Genomic DNA, 24,526 nt, shown 5'->3' with positions numbered 1-24,526 from the left:
TTGTATTTCAAAACACATGCACCAGTAAATTTCACCTGCAGTGAATGTTTGATGAATATCACACTCACTGTTTTATAAATGTATGCAACATGTATCTCTTATATCAGAAAAAAACATTTTTGCACTTTTAGCTTCATTCACATGGCTGTTGAGGCCTATACAGTGATGATTATATGGCTGGTGCCACCTGGAGCTGCATGCAGGTAGCATATCTAACTGAATAGGGATGTAGGAGCTGTACACATACAGCCATGCCTCCTAATTTGACAGGCATGTTGGCACATAAGATGCCAAAGAGCAGAGCCACATGCTGCCAACTTCATTGTTCTTACATGAGATTAACATTTTCAATGACCACCCTATTGCTGACAAAGAAAGACAATACTTTTGCAAGAAGCTTCCACAAAAGTGGCAATAGAGCTGAAAGGAAGAGCATAGGGCCCTCATCACTGAAACAGAGAATAGTGGGAGGTAGTTTTGTTAAAATGTACCTGTAGCTATTCTTTTGTCAAATAATTCACATATTGGCAACCAATCACCTGACTAGTTGCTACAATAAGCACTATCACTACCAATTCCATTTAATACAGCTATTTGGATATTGTGCATAACGACCTTTGCACTTGTTTAATTTAAACTGTGTTTAAACTGAGTTAATGGAAGGCATAAACATGGAGGCTGCAAATATTGACCATTTATTCTGAGTGTTAAAATTGTCTATATCACTATTTTGATGAGCTGCCTGTTACAGTACTGTGAGTCACAAGAATGCAGATAACAACGTCTGACTTTACACTGGCTTTCTCAATCTTTATACTTGTTCAAAGTTGGTGACTTTCAAACTGTTGAAGTGTATAGGTTAGCATAACAGCCAGATGACTTTCACTTTCAGAAGCAAGTCAGAAACAACAATAGCATATTATCTGTTTTATGGATTTGTATAATGTGTGTTTTGTATATATGTTTATTGTAATATGTTGATATATATGGATTTTTTACTACAGCTTGCCTGTAAAATCCATTTCTCGGAGTACATTATGGGACACAGAGCCATATTCATTACCATATGGGTTATACGCCACCTTCAGGTGAATGGACACTGGCAACCAATCAGACAGGAAGTCCCCCTATATAACCCCTCCTACACAGGAAGTACTTCAGTTTTGTAGCAAGCAATAAAAAGGCCCAATACAAGAGGGGAGGGAGCTCCCTTTTCCCGTGATGTACTCCAAGAAATGGATTTTACAGGCAAGCTGTAGTAAAAATTCCATATTTCTTTTTCGTACATCACGGGACACAGAGCCATATTTATTGCCATATGGGCATCCCATAGCAATGTATCTGAGGGGGGGGGGGCATCATAAATACCGCCATCAGACCACAAAATATCTACACAGCTGCCTGCAGAACACCGCAGCCAAATGCAGACTCCTATGCAGACTCCTTCTTTTGCATGTGTGCGCTATTCTTTTTTAATATACATGTCTTTTGGTTCATAGCTGCAACAGCTTTAGAAATACATGGGTATGCTCCCCCAAATTTTTTGCTTGTTTAAAATGCAGACTCCTCCTGGGTCCTAACATTCACACAATAGAACGTATGTACTGACAACTAAGTTGTGGCAAATCTGAGCCATAGAAGCTTGATGGCAAATTGCCCCAGAGGCGCCTACTCTTCTGGTGGAGTGTGCCTTTACAGGAAAAAGTGGAACCTTCCCTTTTAAACCATACACTGGAATAATAATCTTGGCAAATCCAATGAGAAATTGTAGACTTAGATAAAGCCTGCCCTTTCCTGGACCCTTCTGGCCAGACAAACAAAAGATCGGTCTTACGAATTTGAGCCGACCTTTCCAAATAAGTCTTAAGTGCCTGTACTACATCAAGAGAATGTAATAACTTTTCAACCTCTGTTTGAGGATCTGAAAAAAAGGAAGGCAGTATAATGTACTGATTCAATTGAAAAGCAGACACCGCTTTGGGCAAAAAACCTGGGTGTGGATGTAAAATCACCCTATCTTGATGTAAAATTAAGAATGTCTCTTTACAAGACAGAGCTGCTAGTTCCGATACTCTTCTGGTTGAAGTTATCGCAATCAAAAAGACCAGTTTTCTGGTCAGAAGAACCAGGGGAATATGCACCATAGACTTAAAAGGCTTTTTCTGTGAAACTGTCAGCACCAAATTTTGATCCCAAGGACACAATGGTGGTTTCACTGGTTGAAGCATACGTAACGTCCTTTGGATGAAGGTTTGAACCAAGGAATGCAAAGTGATCGGTTTCACACCAGGTAATGTAAGATTTCCAGACTCTGTAATAAATGCTTTTAGAAACTGTTTTTTTTTTCAGCATTTATCAGGGTAGAAACTGCAGGTCCAGATATACCTCGCTCCTAAAAAATTAAGGCTTCAATAGCCAAGCCGTCAAATTTAGGACTGCAAAGCAGGGTGGAATATCGGACCCTAAGCTAACAGGTCCTGGTGCCATGGAAGAACCCAAGGCCTTGTCACTGCCAATTTTTGAGTTTGTGCATACCAAACCCTCTTCAGCCATGCTAGAGCTACCAGCTTTACTGGTTTCCCCTCTAGCTGCACTCTGTGCAACAGACGTGGTAGCAGCTGAACCGGAGGAAAGGCATAGATCAGGGGAAACTCCTCCCAAGGAGTCACCAAAGCATCCACTCTGACTGCGAGTGGATCCCTGGTCCTGGACACAAATCTCTTCAACTTGTGGATGAACTTGGATGCCAACAGATCTACATCTGGGACCCCTCAGCGTTGGCATATTGATGCAAAGATCCCGGGGTGTAAGGACCATTCCCGCAGAAACATCGGTTGACGACTCAAAGTCTGCCTGCCAGTTTTCTATTCCTGGAATGAAGACCGCTGACAGGCATGGAACAAACTTCTCCCAAACGTTCTAAGAACTGTACTGTTTGGAAAACCTTTCGGCTTAGAGCCAAAGCAATCTATTAGTAAGAAATCAACTAGATATCCTATCACTGATATCCTTTGAGACCTTAGAGTGGCCAATACTGGAGCTAGGATCTTTGTGAACACTCTTGGAGCAGGGTCACAAACTGAAAATCTTCTTTTTTCTTCTTTGAGAAAACATAAAACAGTGTGGAGAGTCTCTCCACCGTGACTATAACCTTTTAGACACTGGCGAAAAAATGGAGGTACTCCCTGTGTAGGAGGATTTATATAGGGGGACTTCCTGTCTGATTGGTTGCCAGTGTCCATTCACCCGAAGGTGGCTTATAACCCATATGGTAATGAATATGGCTCTATGTCCCATGATGTACGAAAAAGAAATACATATATTACATACATATAATTTAGCTATAAATACTTTATCTAAAATTGTTAAAGTAATATTTTAAATGTCAGGTTAAATTGAAATTAAAATTGAAATGACATTGCTGGAAACTAGACCCTGATCATAAAAATGTCTGATATTTATGGGATCTTCTTGTTTCTCCTATTTATGTTAAAAGGATAGCTGGTAAAAAAGGAACTATTTGTTTGACTTCTATAGGATACAAAGAACAACTTGACTTTTCTGAAAGAAGTTATACCTATTTGCTAACAAAAACATTTCTTCATAGAATTAACAACATTAATAATTTACATAAATTCTAGGTGACATTGTTAAAAAATATGAGGTAAGTATACTGTAATAGGTAATAGAAATGATTAGTAAAGACCATGTTTTAAAATTACCAGTGTTTCTACTTAACAGTTAACATACTACCCAGAGTTTGAGTCCTGTAGGAATTCAAGGGAACAGCGTTCCTGTACTTTTTCCTGTACTTTTTCTCTGAGCTTACAGCCGATTCCCTCACATGATGAGGGAGAACATCTCATAAGCAGCCTGCAGCCAATAGCAGGCTCTACTGCTGCCGCACCATCCTAGCCTTCCCCTAAAGTCGGTGGGCGGCGGCGGCATCACATTGCATGCCAGGAGTTGTAGTTCTCCACACCACACACAGACTTGGTCCACCGGTGCCTGTGCTCTGCAGAGATTACACCTCACAGAGTGCACTGCAGGACACTTGGCTCAAAGAGGACGTGCCGTTTTCTCCTGCTGCTTGTAGTAAGGGAAGGAGAAGCGGGGTCATTCTGCACCCTGTCTATGGTCTAACTCTGCACCCTGTCCATGGTCTGATTCTGCACCCTGTCCATGTTCTGATTCTGCACCCTGTCCGTGGTCTGACTCTGCACCCTGTCCGTGGTCTGACTCTGCACCCTGTCTGTGGTCTGACCCTGCACCCTGTCTGTGGTCTGACTCTGCAGCCTGTCGGTGGTCTGACTCTTCACCCTGTCTGGGGTCTGACTCTGAACCCTGTCTGTGGTCTGCACTCTGTCTGTGGTCTGACTCTGCACCCTTTCTGTGGTCTGACTCTGCACCCTGTCTGTGGTCTGCACATTGTCCACACACAGTCTCTGACCATCTCTTGTATCAATGTGCACACACAGTCTCTGACCATCTCCTATATCATGGCCACACAGTCTCTGGCCATCTCCTGTGTCATGTCCGCACAGTCTCTCACCATCTCCTGTATCATAGACGCGCAGTATCTGACCATCTCCTGTGTCATGGCCGTGCAGTCTCTGACCATCTCCTGTATCATGGCCACGCAGTATCTGACCATTTCCTGTATCATGGCCGTACAGTCTCTGACTGTCTCCTGTATTTTTGAGGTGGCGGGAATCTTGGTTGAGTTCTCACACTTTTTTTCCCAGGACTTGACCCCTAAAACCACCCCATAGTTCTAGTTTATTTTGAAGCATTAGCCCTTTGTAGCATAATCTTTGAATACATAACAGCCTAGAAATACCAATTATATTAAGCATTTACTTAAGTACATCAGAGAGACACAACTTTTTTTCTCAGTACTTCGTTGTAGGTAAGATAATTTATGACCGCCTATGGTTATCTCCTTGGTAAACAGAGCTACTATACAATGACAGTTCATTTATTTTGGTGAGGGCTAGTGGCTATCACACATCATGTGTGAAAATACTGAGCAATAATTTAAATGTATTTGTTGTGTTTATATGTCCCAAATGAGGCTTAGTAGCATATATTTTTATCAATCCTAAGGGTCTATTTATCAATACTTATCAATACTTTTACACATATGATTTGATCTGAAAAATGAATGAGCTTGGTGAAAGTTGCGTGAGGTCTTGGGTGAAAACATTGATAAATGGACTCAATAGTACTTACATGGGTTTGTTGTTAAATAAGGGTTTAAATAATGGTTTAAAAGAATCACACAAATAATTTCTCAAGTACATTTTTAACCACTTCAATACAGGGCACTTTTACCCCCTTCCTGCCCACACCAATTTTCAGCTTTCAGCACTCTCACATTTTGAATGACAATTGCTCAGTCATACTACACTGTACCCAAACAAAACTTTTAGCATTTTTTCACACAGACAGAGCTTTCTTTTGGTGGTAGTTGACCATAACTAGCTTTTTTTATTTTTTGTGATATAAGCAAAAAAAGATTTGCTTTTGCAAACATTTTGAAAATATTTTTGTTTCTATTATACAATTTTGCAAGTAATTTCACATTGTACTATATAACATTCCCAATAAAAAAAATGTCAAAATCAAATGTTTTTATAATTTTAGGCCAATTTGTATTCTGCTACATATTTTTGGTAAAAAAAAATCCCAATATGCGTATTTTGATTGGTTTGCACAAAAGTTATCGCGTCTACAAACTAGGAGAAAGATTTATGTCATTTTTATTTTTTATTTTCTACTAGTAATGGCGCGATCAGTGATTTTTAGGGGGCCTGCGACATTGCGGTGGATAGATAGGACCCCTAACTGACATTTTTGGGGGGACCAGTGACATTACTACAGTAATCAGTGCTAAAAAGATGCACTGTTACTGTAATAATGACACTGTCAGGGAAGGCGATCAAAGGGTTAAGTGTATGCCTAGGGAGTGTTTTCTAACAGTGAGGGGGATGGGCTTGTGGAATAAACACAGAGACTTGTGATCCTAAATAGGAGGATCACAGGCGCTCTGTGCTGATTCCTGAGAGAACAACGGTCTGCTGTATTTCAACAGCAGACCGCTGTTCTCTCTCCATGGGGAACTATCGCGAATGCCAGGAGGCTGCCGTCCCTGTGAATCAGTTTCCCCGCTGGCTAATGGGGGCGTTTGCGCACCCCCAGGATCGCTCCCGCGGATCGCCATACAGGTACGGAAATTCATGCAGCCGAACCAGCCTGCCGCAGTAGATCTGCGGGGAGCAGTCGGCAATTGGTTAAATAACATGCTTGAGTGATGCCTTAAACCCGCATGGTGGGTGGTGCATCAGTAGGATGTACTACAGCAAAAAAGACATTTAAAAAAATATTGGCGCTAAATGACTTTCCTCAGCCGGCTATGTTATGTTTGTAAACAAAGAGGCTGGGTGATGTCCTTTAACCCCTTCAGGATGGACTGAAAAACAAAGCACCATTTTGCAACTTTGACGTGTGTTAGTAAAAATGCATATATCATTGCAACTACTTAGTGTATCCAGGTGAATTATACCATTTTTTTCAGGACAAATTGGCTTTCAGATGGTTGTAAATGGTAATTTATATCTACTGATGTTTTTCTTTTATCAAAGAAAAAGTGGGCCAAAAAAAAAAAGGAAACCTTTTTTTTTTTTTAAGTTAGCTACATATTTCTTGATATTACCATAAGAGATTACCATAAGGAGATTAGGGAACTTAACAAGTGGCTGAGGAATTGGTGTAGGAAGGAGGGGTTTGGGTTCCTGGAGAACTGGACTGACTTCTCAGTCAGCTACCGGCTCTTTAGTAAGGATGGGCTGCACCTTAATGGGGACGGTACAGCTCTTTTGGGGAGAAAGATGGCCACCAATTTGGAGGGGCTTTTAAACTAGGTGACGGGGGGTAGGGCTCAGAAGTAGAGTCAGTCAGGAGGGAGCAAAGGACTGAAGTCAGTGGCAGGGTCAGCAGCGACAGTAGGTCCATAACGGCTATTGGCAGGTCTGTGCGGGAAAACCTCAGACCAAACAGGAATAAACATAACCACCAATCACGTTTAACTTCCGTAAAACTAAGAGGGGTATATGCTAATGCCAGGAGCCTAGCTAATAAAATGGATGAGTTGGAAATGTTAGTACATGAGGATGACATAGACCTTGTGGGAATAACGGAGACTTGGTTCGACCCCTCACATGACTGGCTGGCCAATATCCAAGGGTATTCGGTGTACCGGAAGGACAGGGTAGGAAAAAGAGGGGGAGGGGTATGTCTCTATGTCAAGAACAATGTAAAGGTGATTGAGAGGAGTGAAATTACGGAAGGAATGAGCATGGATTTAGAATCTGTGTGGGTAGAACTTCACAGGGAAGGAGAAAAGGGAAAAGTAATTGTGGGGGTTTGCTATAGGCCACCTAAACAAGGGGAGGAGGTAGAGCTGGAATTTTTATCACTACTGGGTAAAGTGGCAAAACTGGGATCAGTCATCATATTGGGGGACTTCAATTATCCCGACATTGACTGGGAAGAGGGGACTACACACTCACAGAAGGCCCGTCTATTCACGGAAACCTTACAGGATAATTACATGTCACAGTTGGTGGACTCTCCGACTAGAGAAAATGCAGTCCTGGATCTATTGATCACTAATGACCCAGACCTAATTTCGGAGGTAGGAGTCCAGGACTACCTGGGCTCTAGCGATCACAGGATGATCACATTTAGTGTAAATAACAATATAACAAGGCAAGTGGGGAACATAAGAACCCTAAACTTCAGAAGGGCAAACTTTCCAAAAATGTACTCATTGATGGAAAGAGTAAACTGGGACCAAGCCCTGGGATCACTGAGCACAGAGGAAAAATGGGAATGCTTTAGGAACTTATTAAGCAAATGCATCTTGCAGTGCATTCCTATGGGAAATACATTTAAAAGAGACAAAGCCAAACCTGGCTGGCTAAACCGTAGTGTTAAAAAACGTATTAGGGGAAAAAAATTGGCCTTCAAGAAATATAAATCAGAGGGCACAGTATCGGCTTTCGAGCAATACAAGGAGGCAAATAAGAAAAGTAAACACAAAATCAAGATGGCTAAAATCAACTTTGAGAGACAAATAGCGGAGGATAGTAAAAAACAACCCAAAGAAATTCTTTAAATATATCAACAGCAAAAAAACTAGGGCAGAGCATATTGCACACATAATTAACAATGATGGGAGGATGGTTACAGAGGACACTGAAAAAGCAACCGTGCTTAATGCTTTTTTCTCGTCAGCAGTGTTGCCAACCCCCCGGAGGGAAATTTACTGGCAGAACGTCCAAAATTTACGGACAGCACCAATTTTTTACGGACACTGAAAAAAGTACCTAAAATAAAAATTTTCAGTGCTAAACCAATAAATCAATATTTTAACTATAAACATATAGCTAGTGCTATTAGCAATGTGTTAAAGTTAAACAAAAGTCAAAAAACATATTACCATAACCCAGCCAGCACAGAGTTCCCCCTTACATCAGAGTCTGCAGACTCTGGTCAGACACGGTACAGGAGGTGGGCAGACACTGCGGACATGGTACAGGAGGTGGTAGGAGACTGCGGACATGGTACAGGAGGTGGTCAGACACTGCAGACATGGTACAGGAGGTGGGCAGACACTGCAGACATGGTACAGGAGGTGGGCAGACACTGCGGACATGGTGAAGGGGGTGGGCAGACACTGCGGACATGGTACAGAAGGTGGGCAGACACTGTGCGGACATGGTACAGGAGGTGGGCAGACACTGCGGACATGGTACAGGAGGTGGGCAGACACTGCGGACATGGTACAGGAGGTGGGCAGACACTGCGGACATGGTACAGAAGGTGGGCAGATACTGCGGACATGGTGAAGGGGGTGGGCAGACACTGCGGACATGGTACAGAAGGTGGGCAGACACTGTGCGGACATGGTACAGGAGGTGGGCAGACACTGCAGACATGGTACAGGAGGTAAGCAGACACTGCGGACATGGTACAGGAGGTGGGCAGACACTGCGGACATGGTACAGAAGGTGGGCAGACACTGCGGACATGGTGAAGGGGGTGGGCAGACACTGCGGACATGGTACAGAAGGTGGGCAGACACTGCGGACATGGTGAAGGGGGTGGGCAGACACTGCGGACATGGTACAGAAGGTGGGCAGACACTGTGCGGACATGGTACAGGAGGTGGGCAGACACTGCGGACATGGTACAGGAGGTTGGCAGACACTGCGGACATGGTACAGAAGGTGGGCAGACACTGTGCGGACATGGTACAGGAGGTGGGCAGACACTGTGCGGACATGTTACAGAAGGTGGGCAGACACTGTGCGGACATGGTGAAGGGGGTGGGCAGACACTGCGGACATGGTGAAGGGGGTGGGCAGACACTGCGGACATGGTACAGGAGGTGGGCAGACACTGCGGACATGGTGAAGGGGGTGGGCAGACACTGCGGACATGGTACAGAAGGTGGGCAGACACTGTGCGGACATGGTACAGGAGGTGGGCAGACACTGTGCGGACATGTTACAGAAGGTGGGCAGACACTGTGCGGACATGGTGAAGGGGGTGGGCAGACACTGCGGACATGGTGAAGGGGGTGGGCAGACACTGCGGACATGGTACAGAAGGTGGGCAGACACTGTGCGGACATGGTACAGGAGGTGGGCAGACACTGCGGACATGGTACAGGAGGTGGGCAGACACTGTGCGGACATGGTACAGGAGGTGGGCAGACACTGCGGACATGGTACAGGAGGTGGGCAGACACTGCGGACATGGTGAAGGGGGTGGGCAGACACTGCGGACATGGTACAGAAGGTGGGCAGACCCTGTGCGGACATGTTACAGAAGGTGGGCAGACACTGTGCGGACATGGTGAAGGGGGTGGGCAGACACTGCGGACATGGTGAAGGGGGTGGGCAGACACTGCGGACATGGTGAAGGGGGTGGGCAGACACTTCGGACATGGTGAAGGGGGTGGGCAGACACTGCGGACATGAAGGGCATACCCATCCATCTACCTACCTATGTGATATCAGGGGAGCTACTTACCTACCCGTAGGTAGCTCCCCTGATATTACACGGGTAGGTAAGTAGCTCCCCTCATATCATTGCAAGGCAGTACAAGTTACACATGAAACATCTTCTCCAACTTCTCGTGATGCCAGGGCCAGTGTGTGCCCCCCCCCTCACCCTTCCATCCAGATGAGAGGAGCCGGCTCAGTCTGAGTCTGACTTACCCTGCGGCGGATCGGACGGTCGGTCAGTGGCCAGCATGGTGCCCAGCAGCACGGATAGGTAGGTGACGGTGACCCCCCTCCATAGCTCACGCCCCCCGTAGTCTCGTACTCCTCCTCCAGTCCCGACTCCCGGGCCGGCTTCATCACACAGGGCCAGGGACACAGGCGGGAAAACTTAAATGAGGAGAGGCGGAGGCAGAGGCGGGCCGTGGGTGGCACTCGTCGTCCGATGTAAATAACTCTCGGGGGCGGAGGCGGTGTCGGGGGTGGAGGCAGAGGCGGGCCGTGGGTGGCAGAGTGACTCGTCCGATGTAATTAACCCCGGGTCAGGGGCGGAGGCGGCGTCGGGGGTGGAGGCAGAGGCGGGCCGTGGCACTCGTCCGACGGGGATCTCCGGAACTGCGCGCCGCACATGCGCAGTTCTGACAGTGCCGCCGCCGCCGTAGATTTACGGGCACTTTTCTCCTGCTACGGGCATTTACGGGCAGGAGAAAAGTGCCCTGTTTTAACGGGCTGTCCATAAATCTACGGACGGTTGGCAACACTGCTTGTCAGTCTTTACACAGGAAATGGAGGGGTACAATGACCATGACTGTATGGTTAGTAGTAATACACAGGACTTGCCACTATGGCTAACAGAGGGTGAAATCAGGGAAAGGCTGGATAAACTTAACACTTAAACTTAAACTTAATCACCAGGCTCGGATGACGTACATCCGAGAGTACTCAAAGAACTCAGTAAGGTTATATCTAGACCACTGTTCCTGATCTTTGCTGACAGTATTAGGACAGGAAATGTACCAGGGGATTGGAAGAAAGCTAACGTGATTCCGATATTCAAAAAGGGACAGAGGCATATCCCGGGAAATTATAGGCCTGTCAGTTTGACATCAATAGTATGTAAACTTCTGGAGGGGATGATAAGGGACTAACTATATCGTAGAGTTTGCTAAAGACAACAACATCATCAGCAGTAATCAGCAAGGGTTTACAAGTGGGCGTTCTTGTCAAACCAATCTCTTAACATTCTACGAGGAGGTGAGCTGTGAGCCAGATAGGGGCAGACCAGTGGATGTGGTGTACTTGGATTTCGCTAAGGCGTTTGATACAGTTCCCCACAAGCGCTTAATTTATAAAATAAGGTCTGCAGGTATCGACAGCAGGGTTTGCTCTTGGATACGGAACTGGCTAAAAGGGCGTGCCCAAAGGGTGGTAATAAACAGTGCATATTTATACTGGTCTGAGGTAGTAAGCGGGGTCCCCCAGGGCTCAGTCCTGGGACCGACCTCGTTCAATTTATTCATAAACAGCATTGAGGTCGGGATCAGTAGTTCGTTATCAGTTTTTGCAGATTACACAAAATTGGGCAGGGCAATAACTGCACAGCATGAAGCAGATATCCTGCAGAATGACCTGGACAAAATAACGGAGTGGGCAACGACATGGCAAATGAGGTTTAATGTGGAGAAGTGTTAGGTTTTGCACTTGGGGACTAAAAACATAAAAGCACAATACACGTTAGGAGGGGAACCCTTGGGGGAATCAAAAATGGAGAAGGATCTGGGAGTCTTGGTTGATGATAGATTAGGCAATAGCATGCAATGTCAAGCGGCAGCTGCCAAAGCCAGCAGAATATTAGCATGCATAAAGAAAGGGATGTATACCAGAGATAAGACTATAATCCTTCCACTTTATAAAACTCTGTACCAACCGCATCTGGAGTATTCTGTCCAGTTCTGGTCGCCAGTCCTCAGGAGGGATGTGCTGGAGCTGGAGAGAGTCCAGAGAAGGACAACTAAACTGATTAGGGGATTGGAGGACCTTAATTATGAAGAGCATCTGCAATTGATTTATTCTCCCTGGAGAAGAGACGCCTGAGGGGGGACATGATAGAAATTTATAAACATATCAATGGGGATCTCAGCATAGAAAAAAAGCTGTTCAGTCGAAGGGTTGCATGAGGACTAGAGGGCATACAATGCGATTGGAGGAGAAGCGTTTTAACCTCAGGCAACGTGGCAACGTGGGGGGTTCTTTACTGTTAGGGCTACAAGATTGTGGAATTCTCTACCACAAGAGGTGGTTTCTGAGGGTAGTATGGTGGCTTTCAAAAGACTCTTAGACGTACAGCTCAAGGATCAGAACATTCAGGGCTATGTGAGATAATTACAGCCACACACACCTACACAGGTTGAACTGGATGGACTATTGTCTTTATTCAACCTCACCTACTATGTAACTATGTAACATAATTTACCACCAAAGAAAAAAACAAAATACATGTTTCTGCTCCTTATGATTGCAATGATACCACATATAAAATGAATTTAAGGTGTGTCTGAGATAAACTCAATATAAGAGGGGTTTAGTGCTGTGGTACCAACATCCCTAACTTGTATAAAGGTAGGACTCTGAAATGCAGAGTGCTCGTATAGACGAGGAGGGAGAGGGCTTGGTTAAACCAATTTGGGTGGGACTTTATCGGTACCAGTGAAAAAAGAACAAAAAAGTTAAAATGTTATAACTTTATTCATATAGTTAAAAAATTCATCTTGGTGAAAAACTTGATGAGTATTGTGATACATAGAAACATGAAAATCATACTGACAAACGATAATATCCTCAAACAGGAGGAAAAAGAGAAACACATATATATATGAATAGTAGAATGTATCATATGAACAGACATGCATATAAATGTAGGACCATATAGCAACAATCAGCCAATAACTGCTCAAAGTGAATATGCCATTGTTCATCCACTCTTGCAGTATTCAGCGCCCAACATGTTTCGCCGAAGGCTTCTTCAGGGGCATATAATGAGATATAATAATGGTCGTAATACTTAATAGGGACTTAGTAGAAGGATATCTTCATATGCAATACATTCTAATTATCATAGCATAATTTGTGGAAGAGAACGTGGGGGGAACAGCTACCGAGGGCCTGCTAAGCAGGCAACAACTCTGCAAAAGATCACATATCTCTACAGCTGGTCTGGCAGTTCGTGGGGACACGAGACAGACAGCCTACACCGCCTCTCTTTCTCCGTTTTGGAGACCGGGTCCAACTGGAAGCTCGGTGCTGACTGTCCCTGTTCGGCCCGTGCATACGGTTCACTGCACTGCCAGACCAGCTGTAGAGATATGTGATCTTTTGCAGAGTTGTTGCCTGCTTAGCAGGCCCTCGGTAGCTGTTCCCCCCCACGTTCTCTTCCACAAATTATGCTATGATAATTAGAATGTATTGCATATGAAGATATCCTTCTACTAAGTCCCTATTAAGTATTACGACCATTATTATATCTCATTATATTCCCCTGAAGAAGCCTCCGGCGAAACATGTTGGGCGATGAATACTGCCAGAGTGGATGAACAATGGCATATTCACTTTGAGCAGTTATTGGCTGATTGTTGCTGTATGGTCCTACATTTATATGCATGTCTGTTCATATGATACATTCTACTATTCATGTATATATGCGTTTCTCTTTTTCCTCCTGTTTGAGGATATTATCGTTTGTCAGTATGATTTTCATGTTTCTATGTATCACAATACTCATCAAGTTTTTCACCAAGATGAATTTTTTAACTATATGAATAAAGTTATAACATTTTAACTTTTCTGTTCTTTTTTCACTGGTACCGGTAAAGTCCCACCCAAATTGGTTTAACCAAGCCCTCTCCCTCCTCGTCTATACGAGCACTCTGCATTTCAGAGTCCTACTTTTATAATGATACCACATATGTGTATATTATTTGTAGTTTGTACACACAGTAGGGCCCAGAAACAATGGTGCGTATTTTGCTTTTTATGATCCTACTTAAAAAACAATGGGGGAGATTTACTAAAACTAGAGAGTGCAAAAGCTGGTGCATTTCTGCATAGAAACCATTCAGCTTCCAGGTTTTATTGTCAATGCCTAATTTAACAAGTTGAAGTTAGAAGCTGATTGGCTACCACGCACAGCTGCACCAGATTCTTTGTGCACCAGTTTTGGTAAATCTACACTAAAATTAACTACTGATGCTAATTAAAAAAAAAAACAAAAAAACAATTTTTTTTTAAATTCTACCTAAAATATACTAATCCTGACCTTTGACTCTAAGCTTAAGCTTTGGCCCTTAACTTGACCCTAATTCTAACCCTGACACTGACCTAGATCAAACCTTTTTCTAGCTATTTTTTCTTCATTTTTTTAACATACACTTTTTTTGTTTACATTCTTCTCCTCTAGCAAGGAGAGAAAGATACAATAATGATTTGGCAGCAATACCTGGGTGGCCAAGTAGAGGAGGAGGCACAACATCATCTAAGTACAGCTTGCAGAAGAGAGAAGGTAGCAGGGTAGCTCTATCCCACTGTATTGCACTGCTCCACAGGTGCAGCCCCCCAGAATCCTTATGTATACACCACAGGACACTTGTTCATACTTATAATGCTCATGGCACCACATTAGTTTGCAGCCTCTGCCTGCAGATTATAAAGTGTTATAACTCTACCAGTAATTTTGGTATCACATGCATGAGAAAGTGCTTTACTGTCCCCCACAAAGCTTAGTGGGAGCAGCACACAAATAAAACCAGCTGGCAGCCAAATTCCCTTAAGCCTTATCCTTCCTACCCCTCGCTTTCCACCTATTTTAGCACTACACATGAATATTTATTTAAATCCACTGCTTCATCTGCTGCCTCAAGCTATAGGGATTGAAGTCTGACAAGGTGTTTGAGTGGTATAGCTTATGGAATTATAAGCCATGAAGACAATCATCATGGGGCCACACTTTGTATGGCCAAGCGCAGGCTTCAGCTGTGCTCAGTGTTTCCTAAGCCCACCCTGACATCTCTAGCCACATGACCACTGACACAATATCCAAAAAGCATGGGCAGAGAGGTCACATTTCCATGGCCTACTGGGTCAATTTGTAGGCAGCTGGGAATAATGCAGGACATTGCATACTGCTGGATCTGGTGGTGACAGCTTGGTCACCTCTACTCCTCCTTCTCATTTGCCTCCTCTGGGAATCCTCAGAGGCACCATTCCCACCCAAGTGACTAGGAACCTATGCAAAATGCTGTCACTTTTCAGCTACTATTTCTTAGAGACAAGAGACACACTGGGGCCTATATTCTGTCAACTCTTCAATGGCAGGGTTAGGTAGCTGATCCCACGCCATCATGTCAAGACTAGAAAGGTTTTTTTTGTAACAATGGAACAAACCTGCTGTCCGACCTTGGCGTTCATCCACTACCTTGAGGTGCAATGGTTTCTAGTTAGGTACCATGGCTTCCATTATGTCCTGTGCAAACCAAAACAGCATGTGGCCACTTCAGGTGGTCATACTCAGCCACTGCTCTGCTGGATGAAATTAGGCAGCAAGAGCAGTTACCTGCTAGCCACCTAAAATAAAGCCTAATTTAAAAGCTTACATCATTTCCAACTTATCTACAATATTTCTGCCTCTTATCTCTGACAATATTCACTGAAATTTTAATTTTTACAGTTTTTTTTTTTTAACCTGCTTTGTCACTCCTTTTCACATTGCTGCCCAGTCAAGATGCTTACATACTGTACTCTTAAGCTACGTTGTTATATATTTGAATTATTGTCTCTAAAATATAAAATGGTTTTGTAATTTCTTTTTTTTTTTCCAAAAATATTTTTTTGAAATATTAGAACAATACAAAAAGAATAAAGAGAAGGGTAAAATACAGTATAATAAAGTAACAGTTTGCCCAATAGTACCTCTCTTCGATTCGAGAGGTGTCTTGCATATAGAATACATAACAATGGGAAATATCTTGACAAAGCTCAACAAAATAGAACATAACCAAACCGGGCCCTTCAGCACAGGAGTGAAAGTGCGGTACAGAGTAGTGGGGCAGTGAGTTAGAGTATAGATGCGCTCTCAAGTAGATTATGGTCTCCGTTAGTTAAGTCTGTAGAGAGGGTACAAAGCTCTTGGTGTCGGGTCGTTTTGGGCAAGTATAAAGTTATGGTGAGGTAGGAATAGAGAAAGGGATTTAAAAAAAGGGAGGGGATAGTATGGCTGTAGTTGTACAGTGTTGCGATATGTTCTGGCTCCCTGACAACCGTTGTGAATCATAGGATGCAGATATGGGCCGTGAAAATGTTTCCGAGATGGGATATCTCCCTTACTCTTTGGTTTTGTCATTTCTATTTATTCATAAAAATGACCTCTGTGAAATGTGGGGCTGTTTTTTAGGTATTTTTATGCGCTGCCGGCTGAATATGCGTCACAGGAATGCAGAACTAAGTGCTCTACTTCTCCTTTTAAAATAGCCAGCTTGAACAGGTTCTCTTCTATTCAAGCACTGTGTTGAGTGTGAAACATATCAGAACAGAACCTGTTCCTGCTTGCTATCTTTATAACAGAAGAATATTTTGCATCTCATTGTGCGGTATTATCATTGAATGATATTTTTATTAACCTTTTTTCTTTTTTGCATTGGTATATGCCCCCCCCCCTCCCATCGGTGCCCAGCTTCCTATGCCGTTTGTTTGTAAATTTCTTTGACTATTAATTTTGCAATTGGACTGAACTGATTTTAAAAAGGGTTTGCATTAAAGTTTGCAGATTTTATGATGGGTTTGTCAAACTTTCCGCCGAACCTAACCTGGGCCGTTTTGCCCATCACTAGGCCTGAACCACCTAATGAGTCTGTTTCTGTTTAACCTGTGTGGCTGGACCATGACTATAATATAGCACTTCTCAAATGCATGACAAATTTGCTGACATTTTTGGCAGCATGTCCTTGGATCACATTGTAACAGATACGTAGTCTTTAAGTTTCCTAGTAAATCAAATGTAGCTCTGATTTTACTCTTGGAAGTACTTCAGGAAAGGCTTAAGAATGACTGTAGCTATGTGTTCAACACTATTACAAAGGGGCTAAGACTATAGGTGTGTGTTTTTTATATACAGTGTATATATTTTATATATTCATATTCTCAGCATTCCTGTGCTTTTTTTTTTGCAGATATCGAGTGCTTTAGCTCAACGTTTAGATTTTGAGGACTACATAGATAAATTGGTTGGTACCTACAGCAGAGGTACTAAAAGAAAACTGTCGATGGCAATCGCACTGATTGGGAAGCCACAGATACTTCTTCTGGTAACATTGTCAGTTTACAGCAAGGGGTTTCAGCCAGGGGGGGCGATATATGTCTGTTAGGGGAGGGGAAATTATGTCCCTAAATGTGGTTACTCAAAAGGTTAAAGGTGCTGGTGCTAGTAGGCTAGTATGTGCCTGCTGAACATCAGTATTGAATTTATCCAGGGGGAGACAAAAAAAAAAGGATCCAAACTTGTTCCTAGCTGTTCAGTTAATGGTGTACACAAGTGACAATAAGAATGTATTTTTGTATATATTGATGTACCAAAAAGGATAAATGTTTGTTTACATATTTTATAGATTGTGAAACCAATGGAATGGATTATTGTTAATAATTAGTGTGTATATTTATAAAGCAGTGAATTCATTACTTTTTAAATGCGCCCCTTAGTGTTTTTAAATGTTGGTACATCCTTAAAAGTACTAATTCTCAAATCTCAAATGATCAGTGTGGAACAATTTGTGTCTGATCTGATAAGGAAACAAGAAAGACTATTAACAGATGAGTTTCCAGAATGAAAAAGTTTCCAAAATGTTGGCATTCACCATGATGAATAGGAAGCATTCTGGATTCCTGGGACCTGGCAGAGACCCACAGTAGGGATGGACGAACATCTGCCGGGACGGTTTGCGAATGCGATCGGCGAGCTCACTAAAATGTTCGCGAATCGCATTCATTTTAATGGCAGGCGAACATGAAAAGCCTCCAGGTCATATTTGCAGCCACAAAATACTTACTAGCTGTGCACACATAGTCCCACAACATGGATACTGACATACCAGAAGTATTGCTATTGGAAAAGTTGCCATACATTTTTTTTTTTTCTAAATCAGCCAGAACTGACAGCAGCCGGTAAATGCATGTCAAATACATATAGGGTCCATTCACACGTCTGTAAAATGGGTCTGCATCCAACGTTTACAGACCCATTGATTTTCAATTCCAGGCTGAAAAATTAGGCATTCACAGGATAAAGAAGTAAGTATCGGCCAGTACAGGCCCCAAAAATGAGCCAACAGGCATTCACCTGACAGCAAAGAACTTTGTATTCTGTGGCTGGAGGTACATTAGGCATTCACAGGATACAGAAGTAAGTGTTGGCCAGTATAGGCCCCAAAAATTAGCCAAAAGGCGTTCACCTGACAGCAAATAACTTTGTATTCTGTGGCTGGAGGTTGCTTTGTGGAGCAGGGACAGAGAGTTAGTGACACAAATCGCTAGCTAATAGGTCCACAAAAGTCTTTTGTCAGTGTAGGGAGAGGTTGCTGTGTGAAGCAGGGACAGACTGTATAGTGACACAAATCGATAGCTAATAGGTCCACAAAAGTCTTTTGTCAGTGTAGGGAGAGGTTGCTGTGTGAAGCAGGGACAGACAGTATAGTGACACAAATCGCTAGCTAATAGGTCCACAAAAGTCTTTTGTCAGTGTAGGGAGAGGTTGTTGTGTGGAGCAGGGACAGACTGTAGCAATTAGGCATTCGATGGACATAAAAGGCTTTTTATGCCACTGTATTTACCTAAGACAGGGACCATGAATTGTTATGGGTGGTGGCGAATATTTGTGGCCTGTCATGAGGAATTTGAATCAAACATGGTCTACTGGTCACATGTGTTGAATTCCTCCGAGATCCATGCCTCATTCATTTTTATAAATGTTATAATTATAAAAAGGTAGTCAACACTGTCGTGAGCTAAGCGAGTGCGCTTATCGGTCACGATCCCCCCTGCTGCGCTGAACGTCCTTTTGGACAGGACACTGGATGGGGGGCAAGCCAACATTTCCATTGCAAATTGTGCAAGCTCTGGCCAGAGGTCAAGCCTGCCCACCCAGTAGTCCAGGGGTTCATCACTCCTCATATCGTCCACATCAGCCGTTAACCCGATGTAGTCGGACACCTGTCGGTCTAGGCGTTCCCTGATGCTGGATCCGGAGTGCAGCTGTCGATGGTTCGGCTGAAAGAAGGATCTCATATCTGAAGTGACCAAGACATCTTCAAACTGCCCTCTTCTTGCAGGCACTGTTGGTTTGCTACTTGCAACTGTCTCTCTGTGACTGGAAATTCCTCTGCCAGCGCACGCAAAAGCAGAATGTGGCATTTCCAGCAGCAAGGCCTGGAAATGCTGCATTCTGATCCGCCCTCTGTGATTGTGGTAACATTTCCGCCATTTTATGTTTGTACCGGGGGTCTAAGTACATTGCCACCCAGTACTGGTCCTTGGCCTTTTTGCTTTTTATATGAGGGTCCCCCTTAAAACACTGGAGCATGAAGGCCCCCATTTGCAGTAAACTGGAAGCAGTGTAGTGGCCTGCTTCCAGCTCATCATCCAGGATAATGTCGTCCTCCTTCTCCTCCCCCCATCCACGGATAACACCAGGGATCCCAGAAAGGTTTAAAGCATGCTCTTCTTGCTCCTCCTCATCCCCCCAGCGCCATCCTCCTCTGACTCCTCTTCAGACTCCTGCTGTTGACTTGTCTCAGATGGAGTAGCACCCACTGGGAATTCATCCAACATTGCGACTTCCTCTTCCTGCTCCTGCTCCTCGACGGCTTGATCAATGACACGACGCAATGCATGCTCCAGAAAGAAGGCGTAAGGTACGATGTCACTGATGGTGCCCTGGCCGTGACTGACCAGTTTGGTGATCTCATCGAATGGCCGCAGAAGTCTGCATGCGTTCCGCATGAGCAGAGACTGGCGAGGTGAAAAAAACCCAAGCTCCCCAGAACCTGTCCTGCCGCAGATTCGTACAGGTAGTCGTTAACTGCACGTTTCTGCTGGAGCAGCCTATCAAGCATATGCAATGTTGAGTTCCATCGCGTTGGACAGTCACAAATAAGACACCTGACGGGCAGGTTGTGTCGCCGCTGAATGTCAGCAAGGCGAGCCATGGCTGTGTAAGATCTTCTGAAAGGGCCCGAGATATTCCTGGCCTGCCGCAAGACGTCCTGGACCCCAGGGTATTTGGTAAAACGAATCTCTGCACCACCAAGTTTAGGACGTGTGCCATGCATGGCACGTGTGTTATTTTGCCCTGTTTCAGCATGCTCAGCAGATTGGCACCATTGTCACACACCACTTTACCAACTGTCAAATTGAGCGGTGTCAGCCACTGATCTACCTGTGAACGCAAAGCTGAAAGGAGTGCAGGACCAGTGTGGCTCTTTGCTTCCAGGCACAACAGACGCAGCACAGCATGGCAACGTCTCACCTGGCATGTGGAATAGGTTCTGGGGATCTTGGGCGGCGCAGCGGAAGAGACGGTAGCAGCGGAAAAGGAGGAGTCAGCCGAGGTGGAGAGGGAGGATGGAAGAGGAGGAGGAGAAGAAGAGGCAGGCCTGCATGCAATCCATTGCGGTACAACCTAATCTACACGGGTGCTACGGGTTACATGCTTGACGGCCGTCAGAAGGTTCACTCTGTGGGCAGTAAAAGTGATATACCTTCCCTGCCCCTGTTTGCTAGACCATGTGTCTGTGGTCAGATGTATCTTGGCACCAACACTGTGTGCCAGAGATATATTCACTTTCCGCTGAACATGGCCATACAACTCTGGAATGCCCTTCTGCGAGAAATATTTCCTGCCTGGGACCTTCTATTGTGGTGTTCCAATGGCCACAAATTTATGAAAGGCCTCCGAGTCCACCAGTTGATATGGCAGTAGTTGGCGGGCTATCAGTTCCGACAAGCCAGCAGTCAAACCTTGGGCAAGAGGGTTATCCGGCATCATAATTTTTTCCGCTCCAACATTTGGGCCACAGAAGCCTGCCTTTTTCCAGAACAACGTGACGACGGCATCATAGAAGGTGGAGTGGAGGACAATTGTGAGGAGAGAGGAGAAGGAGAAGAGGCTGGACGGTAAGCACCTGGAGTGTGGCTTTGTGGGTTCTGACGGTGTTGCTACCACTGGGCTCGGTGATGGGAGTTCAGGTGCCTTCTTAAGGTGGTTGTCCCTAGGTGAGTTTTGGGCTTACCGCGACTTATGCGTTGACTGAAAAGGCTGCAGATGGCAACACTGTTGTTAGCAATGGAAACATTAAAAAAAGCCCACACTGCGGAGCCATGTGCCGGCGTCCTGGGAGTGCCAGATGTGACTGTACATGGTTGATGGCTCGCTCCTGATACATTTGCAGTCTGCTTTGTACCTCTTGTGCAATGCAAGTTCTGCCTGCCTCTCCTACCTGTCCGTATCTCCCTTTGAACTCCCCTCCTCTTCCTCTCTTGTAGGCACCCACATGACATCCTTAGACACGTCATCATCCACGTCACCTTCCCCACCACTAACAATCAAGATCTCGGAGTAGGCAGTACCAACGATGGCTGCGCATCGTAAATGTCTTGTGATGGATTGGAAAATAATTCCAGTGACTCAAGCGGAGGGTATATGGTGGTGGTGTCTTTAGGGGTGCACACAGCAGAAAGTGAAGAGGGTGCAGATAAAGAGGATGAGGAGGGTGCAGAAGAGGAAGGCTGAGTGAGCCACTCAACCAAGTCTGGTGCGTCCTTTGAAGTAATCAAATGCACCTTCTGCAACTTCCCACTTTGGCTCTGGCCTGGTGCTCCTGCCCTACCCCTACCACCCCTGCAGAAGGGCCTGCCTCTTCCTCTGCCTGTCATTTTTTAAATGACCCTGTCAAAAGTCTCTAGAGAAGCGCAGTATATGTGGAAGAAGGTATATAACACCCCGCTTCAATCTGTCATTTTGGGGGGCCACTGGTCTATCACACCAGTTATAAAAAAAAAATTCCCAGTAACTTTTGGCACTGTGTGTAGCAGAGTTAATGCAGTGAAAGAGGCAACATTTCTGCAGTACCCAAATACACTATTATGGAAGTATATTGTTATATAACACCCGCTTCAATCTGTCGTTTTGGGGGCCACTGTTATATCACACCATTTATAATACTTTTTTTCCCCAGTAACGGTTTCACTGTGTGTAGCAGAGGTAACGCAGCGAAAGAGGCAACATTTCTGCAGTACCCAAATACACTATTATGAAAGTATATTGTTATATAACACCCTGCTTCAAATCCACTATAATATGCTTTCTATATTAGAAAGTATATTATAAGTGTATTACACCCCTATATACTGCACACCAAACAATAGTACACCTATACCAGTCCTTAAAAGGTTTTTTTGGACCTATTACCTAGCGATTTGTGTCACTGACAGTCTGTCCCTGCTCCACACAGCAACCTCTCACCAGTCACAATGCTGCACAATACAAATCCACTATAATATGCTTTCTATATTAGAAAGCATATTATAAGTGTATTACACCCCTATATACTGCACACCAAACAATAGTACACCTATACCAGTCCTTAAAAGGACTTTTGTGGACCTATTACCTAGCGATTTGTGTCACTAACAGTCTGTCCCTGCTCCACACAGCAACCTCTCCCTACACTGACAAAAGACAGAATATAGACCAGGGATACTCAAACTACGGCCCTCCAGCTGTTGCGGAACTACACGTCCCATGAGGCATTTTATAACTCTGACATTCACAGGCGTGACTAGGCATGATGGGAATTGTAGTTCCTGAACAACTGGAGGGCCATAGTTTGAAGACCCCTGATATAGACCAAACAATAGTACACCTATACCAGTCCTTTAAAGGACTTTTGTGGACCTACTACCAAGCAATTTGTGTCACTGACAGTCTGTCCCTGCTCCCCACAGCAACCTCTCCCTACACTGACAAAAGACAGAATATAGACCAAACAATAGTACACCTATACCAGTCCTTAAAAGTACTTTTGTGGACCTATGTGCTAGCGATTTGTGTCACTGACAATCTGTCACTGCTCCACACAGCAAACCTCTCCCTACACTGACAAAAGGCAGAATGTAAAATGGCAGCCAGATCAGGTCTATTTATAAGGGAGGGGGTATGTCCATGTGCTGAAATGTCTCAATTGGCTGTCCTGTACCACCTGATGGATGTGTCATGGGTCAAAGTTCTTCACAATGTAAAAAGAATATGGCGGCCCCGAACATCGCCATATGTTCGCAAGATCGGCGGACAGCAAATGAGCAAAGTTTGCGGCAAACCGACCGCTGGTTGAACCGCAAGGCCATCTCTAACCCATAGTATGTCTGTGCATGCATGAAATCTGGCACACTGCCTCCTTGGATGTGTAATGTAGACATCCAGGGAAGCAGTGGAGGCCAGGAAATTCATCTTCATCTAGTTGAAGAAATATAGGTGTAAAAAAAAATACATTTTTAACGATTGCTTAAGGGTGGAGGGTGGGAGAATTTTTTATATATAGGTTAAGGTCCCCTTTAAATGATAGTGTCTTGAATAGGATTTGAAGTTGCTGGAAAAAAAAAAAAAACTTAGTAACAGGTTTGTAACCATCAAATAGGGCACCTGTCTTAGCAAATGTGTGACCTGTTTCAGCATTGGAAGTGATGTACTTAAACACAAGCATGCATATAACTGAAAAATAATTTTGTATGTAAACAATGTTGGGTTTAGACTTTTAAGGTATTCAATATGTGAAAACATTCTTTAGGATGACAAATAAATAATGCGCTAACAATGAAAACTAATTATAGGTCAATATAATAAATATGAAAGAAAAACGTAAAAGTCTCTCCAATAATGTGTCTTTTCATGGACTTCTGAAAAAAATGTTTTCTTTAAGTGAGTCCGTGCCAAAGTGACGTAGTAATATAAACATACACTGGTGTTTCACATAAACCAACGTGATAGATATAAAAAAAGAACATAAACGTCTCTCAAATAAATTGAATCAGCTTGAACATCAAAATAAGATAAATAAGTCCATGCCAAGGTGACGTGCCAATATGTGCAGACAATGGTGTTTCACACAAACAGATGTTCTTAATGCCAGGGTGGCCTCTTACCGCAATAAACTTCTATAATGACATTCAAGTGGTAGAGGTGAAAATGTGGTAAGGTGGTAACACCCGGTGATAAAGATGGAATCTTACCAGAGATCAGAGAGATATGAGCTTGGACTGCTGGAAAAGAGGAAATCCAATGTGTACATAATAAAGAGTAATAAACTCTTGCTGGGAAATCCTGGAGCTGGTCCACTTCACAGTGATAGGTTCCGGTGTCT

The 24,526-nt window shown here is 44.0% G+C and overlaps 1 protein-coding gene across 1 annotated transcript in view; it reads left to right on the top strand.

Moving 5' to 3' along the window:
• LOC309556013 (ATP-binding cassette sub-family A member 13-like) overlaps positions 1 to 24,526 on the top strand; it is a gene marked incomplete at its 5' end in the record, with an annotated part of 219,981 nt that overhangs the window by 85,607 nt on the left and 109,848 nt on the right. The window contains one exon of the mRNA XM_082258276.1: positions 17,291 to 17,425. Coding sequence (XP_082114402.1) covers positions 17,291 to 17,425 — 135 coding nt within the window. The remainder of the gene's footprint in view (positions 1 to 17,290; positions 17,426 to 24,526) is intronic.

This window comes from Pelophylax lessonae (genome assembly GCF_965119305.1).
Source record: "Pelophylax lessonae genome assembly, chromosome: 5".
NCBI lineage: Eukaryota > Metazoa > Chordata > Amphibia > Anura > Ranidae > Pelophylax > Pelophylax lessonae.
Note: the sequence above shows the minus strand (reverse complement) of the source record. Positions and strands in the feature narration are given on the sequence as shown.